This window comes from Harmonia axyridis, chromosome 7, assembly GCF_914767665.1.
Source record: "Harmonia axyridis chromosome 7, icHarAxyr1.1, whole genome shotgun sequence".
NCBI classification, from domain to species: domain Eukaryota; kingdom Metazoa; phylum Arthropoda; class Insecta; order Coleoptera; family Coccinellidae; genus Harmonia; species Harmonia axyridis.
Genome location: NC_059507.1, coordinates 31,168,952 through 31,175,877, shown reverse-complemented (window position 1 = coordinate 31,175,877; position 6,926 = coordinate 31,168,952). Strand labels below are relative to the sequence as shown.

The window sequence follows — 6,926 nt, the reverse complement described above, 5'->3', positions numbered from 1 at the left end:
TGAAGTTTCAATTACCTATTTTCATGAGGAATATCTTTGCAAAAAGTTTCAATCATCTTTTTGAATCATTTTATAGCAACTAAAGATTATCATGCTGGAAGTATGACCAAAAAAAAATATAGAAAAATAAAGAATATTTATTCAGGCTATAGTGTATTTACTTTCCATATACAGAATTTGCTATCATCTCCCACACAAATAAGTGGATATTTATAATGCCAACAAAAATTAGTAGCTAAACTGATGAATGTTGAAAACTTCAATTCAAGCAATCGTGTTTTAAATACCTTTAAAGTACCCTCTAAAGGGTTTAGAGCTGCTATCAAATCTCCTTGAGGGCTGAACTTGAGGTAACCTCCTGCCTCAGTGAAAACTAATGAAGTAATGATTGGGGTACTGCAAAATAATTTATTTTGTAAGTAGTAAATTCATATAATGCAAATAGATTTTAAAAAAATTTGAAGCCATTGCAACATAAGAATGCATGGCTTAATTTTGAAATCAATAAATCAGAATTGAATAAAAGCTTTTTACCTTGGAGTAGTTATATCCCAAACTGACAACTCTCCTAATTGTAAGGAGGCAATATCTTGGTTGTTAGATGGAGACCAGTGACATGAGGAGAGTAATTTCCCGGAATCAAAAGATAATATTGGCTTCAAAGTTTCAGTATTATAAAGTCTAATTACTCCCACTTTATCAGCAATCAAAAGCTTAGAGGGGTCATCTTTATGCCATTGAACTGCTACTCCTGAAAATTTAATTAATTCGTATGTTCATTACCCTCCTTGATTTTTAAATAAATGTAATAAACCTACCTGCAAAATTCAAATGAAGAGTAGTACATTTGTAAGATTCTAATTCCCAAATTCTAAGGGTATTATCATCCCCAACTGATGCTAAATATTTATCATCTAAATCAAATTTGACATCATTGATATAACTAGTATGTCCACTCAAAATCTACAATGACTTGAAAGTTAATATTAAAAAAGTAACATAAATTAAAGTACTATGTACCTTACAAAAGCTTTCATTCTCTAAATCAGTCTTTATATGTCTGATTTTGAAATCTGTTCCTGCTCCGCAAAAGGATAATGAGTTAGGAACTGCACTTAAACTTGTTTCTGGTGATATACTCAAGCATGTACATCGACATGGAATTGGAAATTCAGAAATTATTTCTAACTCTACATTGTCCTAAAAATTTGTACAATTAGTGAAATTCCAAATGAGAAATGTTAAAAATACAGTAAATTTGAAATATCCAAGCAATATTTTATTTCCAAATCCAATAAGAACCACATCTTGAGACAGTTCAAATTGAGAGAGTTCGATGCAAGTAATTTGCCCGTGTTCAGATAGATCTTTAGTATATAGTGGCTTCGTATAAGTTTTCTTGAGATTATCCACAATATCTAATGAAATTTCCATTATTATAAATTAATAAGTAATCGTTTATCGGAATTTCAAACAGAAACAGCAAGTAGGTTATGTTTTTGAATCGAAACATAGACCTAATATTAGGTCTATGAATCGAAAGTTTTTAACGATAACCATAGAATCCAAAACATAATGACCATAGATGCTTCAGAGCATAGAAGTTCTATAAATTATACAATAAACAACAAGGGCGTAGCCAACGGGGGATTAAGGGGGTTCGATAGAACCCCCTTTGCAGAATTTCCTGAATCCTTTCTGCTGGTAGTGCTATCTGCCTTGTCTGAAAATCCGAACGCAGTTGGCAATATTGGTATGAACTGACAGTTTGATTGTCAATAACAGCTGATGACACGTTGTTTATTGGTTATTGTTATTCAATAAGGGAAAAAAAACCTATATAAATAATGGAAGCACACAAATGATTTTAAGTTTAAGTTTATTGGTATAGTATCATTCTGTCATGGCAAGTTCACTAGATGATGATAGCGATTGGTATGATAAGTTTGAAATATTCAACAACAGTTGACCTTAATTTAATTCTTACCTTAGGGTGACTGATTTGGAGACTGCTTTATTGGAAGAATGTTCTGCTACAGATGTTTACTGTATTTGCAAGGGGAAACCCTTACCAGAAGGGATGAGGTCGGAAGTTTGGCAGGTAGTTGTTTCCTCTTATTTTATGAATGGATTTCAGCTTTCCATATTATTTAACCAATAAATATTACCATAAATCATATGACATTTTTCAACTTGAATAAGATAGCTTTATGAAGTATTAAAATGTTTCAGATTTGTTTAGATGTTCGTGACAAAGGTAGCCAGTTAGACAATTTCAATGAAATCTTCGATTTATCCAATCAAAGTGAACTGAGAGAAGACTGTACCAAATTTGTATCGAAACTTGACAACGATGGAGAAGAACAAATCTCAGTTGTATCAGACCTCGAATCTATCATAACCTTTTATTGTAAAAGCAGAAACCTGACATATTCCAGGAACAATGGCTGGATTGAATTGCTCCTTCCTCTCTTAACCTTAAAAATTCCAATTTGCACAGTTTATAACTTATTTGAAGCCATACGCGATAATTTTATACCACAGAGCTATCAAGCTGAAGGAAATGCATTTCATATATTACGTTTACTTCTGCTTTACCATGATCCAGAATTATGCTCATTTTTAGATTCCAAACGTATCACACCAGATAAATATTGCTCTACATGGTTTCAATCTCTTTTTGCAGCAACATGTAATATGCAGGTTATTATCAATATGTGGGATTACTATTTTCAACAGTCAGATCCATTTTTGATCTTTTTTCTTTCTCTAATAATGGTAATTAATGCAAGAGAACACATAATGTCTTTGAAAAAAGAAACTACTGAAGTTATTATAGACACGCTTTCCAATATGCCATCAGCACTTGAAGCCGATGATGTCGGCGATTTCTGCTCGTTAGCACAATATTATGCAGTTAAAACCCCCACATCCTTTAGGAATGATCTCATACAAAATATCTACAGTGGAAAAACTGATGACAACCTATCAGTTTCTCAAGCACTATGTCTTCCAGTATCTGTGAGAGAACTTGTTCAAAATGTAGCTCAAGGAGCAGGAAATGTAGATAGCGTTAGATTTTTCTTAGTCGATTGTCGACCATTTCAACAATATAATGCAGGACATCTACCCACTGCTTTTCATCTGGATTGTAATTTAATGTTACAAGAACCAAGTGCTTTTAACACTGCAGTCCAAGGATTGTTGTCAGCCCAAAAGCAAGCTTTAGAACATGGATCTAATGCAGGTAATTTTATTGAAGTTTCAATTTACAAATAAGTCCTTTTCTACAAATTTCAAAACTCATGGAGCTATAACAACAAGCTCCTGATCATTTCAAATAATAATAAACCTTTGGATCCTGTTAAGGAAATTATTTTTCAAATCCCTCTGACTTTTTTTCCTATTTGGAATAAATGGATTTATTAAAAAAAAAAATGTTCGTCTTACGTCAAAGGGTTTTCCTGAAAACAAGAATAAATCTTTGCTTATCACTCAGACTCCTAGCTTGAAAATTTGATCCATGAAAAGACTTTTCAAAAATTGATATCTCAAAAAATTGACTTTCCGCAAAGTCCCAACCGCAATTTTATTAGTGTTTTCAATTACCCTTGTACTTTCCAATATTATATGATTATGTTCTACCGCTTTTCATCCACGTGACTTCTAGCCAAGTGGTTAAAACATTGGATCAGATATACCAAGAGGTATATATCGCGAGGTTCAAGTCCAGAGGAAAAGACATTTTTTATTATTTTCAATAATAAACCTTAGGAATCATTCAAAATTAATTGTCGACGTCTCAATAATAATACTTTCAATTTCATAAAAATTAAGAACCAAAAATAAAAAACGTAGTTGGTCTAATTGTTTATGGAATTGTCTCATGTACTCAATGTAGTACATTGCCATTCATCATTTTATTAGAACACTTGGGATATCATATGTGAATTGATTTTCTATAAATTTAATTAATTTTGATATGTTAAAATCTTCATTTAAAACTTATAGGAGGAGAGCATTTATGCTTCTTGGGTTCTGGTAGAAACGAAGAAGACCAGTACACCCACATGGTGGTGGCGTCTTTTCTTCAGAAACACACCCAGTATGTTTCATTACTTACTGGCGGTTACATATCACTCCACAATTACTTCAACAACAACCCTTCGCAATTTTTATCAGACCACAATCCGAAGTTGTGCATTGTTTGTGCACCAGTCTACAATTTGAATATGTCTGATAAGAATTCCAAATCTGGTCATAGTTCTGATATATTCGGAAAAATATCGGCTGTCATGAAATCTAAGTCGGCTGAAGTGAAGGAGAAATTGATTGATTACATAGTGAATCCAAACAGCAGTCCAGTTCAAGAGAGACATGTATCTAGTACAGATAAAATTGGAAAACGGTACAGAAATGTTGCACCTGTATTCAGTATAGATGATGATCGTGATTACATCACTGGTGGTGAGGTGAGCATGATTGACAGAAAATAGCCTTAGATATTTCATCCTTCAATTATTCTTTTACAATATGCAGGTTTGTTATGTTCCGTAACATGTTTCATTCATATTTAGAACTGTTGGTATTATTATTATCATTGATTAAATTTAAATATTCTTTTGCTCATTTTATAATATTTATTCTAAATTGTTTTTATTTATTCTATTTTCTAGTTATGAAATATTTACATTTCAGTTTTAGTTTTGTGGTATTTTTATGAAATAAAATTTTAGATAATAGATATATCATCCAATCCCTCACTATCCAAGGGGCGTAGGGTTGTTGTAAAAAAATTGAACAAATAAAAATATATATAAAGATGTTCTTTTCGAAATTATTTTTTTGGGGATATTTTAAAAATGAAATGTCTGCTGTTAAATTACAAATAAAAAGGTTAAAAGCTTTTACTACACAGAGTAAATGGGACCAACTATGCTCAAATTTCATAAGATCATTCAGATGACCTATGGATTGTTGTACGAAAGGGTTAATTTGATATGTCAACATCATCTCTTTGTACTTTGGGTCAACTGGAATCAAAATTATTATAATAGATATAGATTAAATTTTATGATTCTCACCTCAATGCTGAGCAATTTAGGATTTAGAATTATTTTCACAGTGTCTTCATTTAATGAAAAATTATTGTTGTTATAACATAATGCTAAGGGATTTTCTTTTCTATTCAACTTGATTATATAATCATTACAAGTTATTTATATATTCGTAAATAGGACCAATTTCCCATTTTCAAAAGCATTGAATGTGAAACTACAACATAAAGTTAATATATGACCAATTACAATAAAAAACACTACACATTCAATGCTTTTGAGAATGAGAAATTGGCCCTTTTTACGAATATATTATTTTATAGCACCCCAAGGAAGAAGAAGAAACAAGAGAACTTGTCCAGATTCAACAGTGGTTGAAAAACCCTTCAATTGTGGAGCATTTTCCATGCGAAGAAGTCAAATTGAATGGATTTATGTATAAGAGTCACCTAATTATCACCACATCAGATCTAGTGGTATTACGTGAGGTTCCTGATCAGAAAGGAGTGGCTGAGGTAATAGTGAAGAGACCACTATCTGCAATCGTGAAAATAACAGCTAGAAAGCGACATCCCGCATTGATTACTTTCAAATACGGGGTTCCCGATGGTGAAAAACTAATTATTTCGGATATGGATAGATTTTTGATTCCGAATGCAGACAAAGCTACTAAAGTGGTGTCAGAGCAAATCCTAAAACAGCTGAAAAATAGAGAATGTTGAATTTTAAAATATTATGTATTAATTTATATTGTAGATATTTTCTTATAGTAAAGTAAGTAATTATAACTGTTACAGTGGCTATTGATGTAGATCCAAAGATTACCAATATTTTTTTAGTAGATGACTAGATGACGAAATATTTCTTAACACAACTTGCAGAAGGGTAATGCCCCATCCAGGAGTACTTTTTCTTAATTTTTTTTTTCCACCTCACTTATTGTAACGTGTGTATGCTTGTGAATATCGAAATTCAAGGAGCAAGCATTGTGGGAAGCTACTTGTATGAAGGTATTCTATAGTGCAAAGCCTCTAGTTTTAACCGGCTTAAATCTAAAATACACGCGATTGCAGCAGGTAGTGCTTATGGAGCACTACCAGTGGGAACATCTTGCTGCGATTCCCAAATCTAAATTGTATATATATTTGGGCCTATGCCTATTTCATCAATCTTCGATCGAAATAAATATATTAAGGACATAGGAATCACTCCACAGCTAATTGATCATGTGGGTAAACCGGCAAGAGAGAAAAGAAATAATAGTTTATTCCGATAAAAGAATATTTGGTTGAGCGCTTACATTTTTTCCCCACTAATAACCTATTGCTTGAGGATATGCACTATGGACGTACCCTAACATTGGTACAACTGCACATTCTAGGTGTGACGAAAATACACTTAAAAAATCAATTGAAATTGAGTTGAATAAAAAACTTCGTACCTGACTGCACAACTTTTTGATTTCATGAAAGTGCTTCAAAGCAAATAGCTCTAATTAAAGATTGTAGTGAAATTGATGGAGGATTATGTGTTCATTATAGCTACTATACCTATTCATTTTCATTCACATCAGGCTTTTTCTACATATGCATTTCTGAATATCTGTATATTTCTCTAATAAAATAAAAATCTATTTACGAAAGTTGATGAAAAGAAGTGTTTTTAAAAGTTTTAGTCAAAAATAAAAAATATTGTTTTTGACTATTTTCTATTAAATAACTGGGATCCTTAGCCATATCCCATAAAGAGTGGTATAAAATGCTCTCTTTATTTCAGTATCGTAATGAGTTCATTACAGTACTAAAAACAGTGCTATAATGAACTCATTACAGCATTGTTTACAGTAATATTTTTCGTTTTGTGGTTGTC

At 31.9% G+C, this 6,926-nt stretch overlaps 2 protein-coding genes across 2 annotated transcripts; one reads left to right on the top strand and one right to left on the bottom strand.

Moving 5' to 3' along the window:
- Positions 1-119: 119 nt before the first annotated feature.
- LOC123684500 (nucleoporin Nup37) lies at positions 120-1,504 on the bottom strand. The gene is made up of 5 exons (XM_045623785.1): positions 1,252-1,504; positions 1,021-1,200; positions 819-963; positions 535-751; positions 120-396 (listed from the first exon to the last, which is right to left on the bottom strand). Exons 1-5 carry the CDS (start codon positions 1,432-1,434, stop codon positions 147-149), a joined length of 975 nt encoding a protein of 324 aa, XP_045479741.1. The 5' UTR covers positions 1,435-1,504; the 3' UTR covers positions 120-146.
- A 269-nt stretch (positions 1,505-1,773) lies between these two features.
- On the top strand, positions 1,774-5,851 carry LOC123684316 (TBC1 domain family member 23). The gene is made up of 5 exons (XM_045623533.1): positions 1,774-1,935; positions 1,993-2,101; positions 2,233-3,247; positions 4,012-4,472; positions 5,381-5,851. Exons 1-5 carry the CDS (start codon positions 1,904-1,906, stop codon positions 5,777-5,779), a joined length of 2,016 nt encoding a protein of 671 aa, XP_045479489.1. The 5' UTR covers positions 1,774-1,903; the 3' UTR covers positions 5,780-5,851.
- Positions 5,852-6,926: the final 1,075 nt, after the last annotated feature.

Bases quoted from the DNA above. Each gene is read 5' to 3' on its own strand.
- LOC123684316 (XM_045623533.1), top strand. From the start codon at position 1,904: ATGGCAAGTTCACTAGATGATGATAGCGATTG. The intron at 1,936-1,992 runs GTATGATAAGTT...TTCTTACCTTAG, and splicing joins CTAGATGATGATAGCGATTG to GGTGACTGATTTGGAGACTG. The intron at 3,248-4,011 runs GTAATTTTATTG...TAAAACTTATAG, and splicing joins AGAACATGGATCTAATGCAG to GAGGAGAGCATTTATGCTTC.
- LOC123684500 (XM_045623785.1), bottom strand. From the start codon at position 1,434: ATGGAAATTTCATTAGATATTGTGGATAATCTCAAGAAAACTTATACG. The intron at 1,201-1,251 runs GTATTTTTAACA...ACAAATTTTTAG, and splicing joins TTGGATATTTCAAATTTACT to GACAATGTAGAGTTAGAAAT. The intron at 964-1,020 runs GTACATAGTACT...AAGTCATTGTAG, and splicing joins AGAATGAAAGCTTTTGTAAG to ATTTTGAGTGGACATACTAG.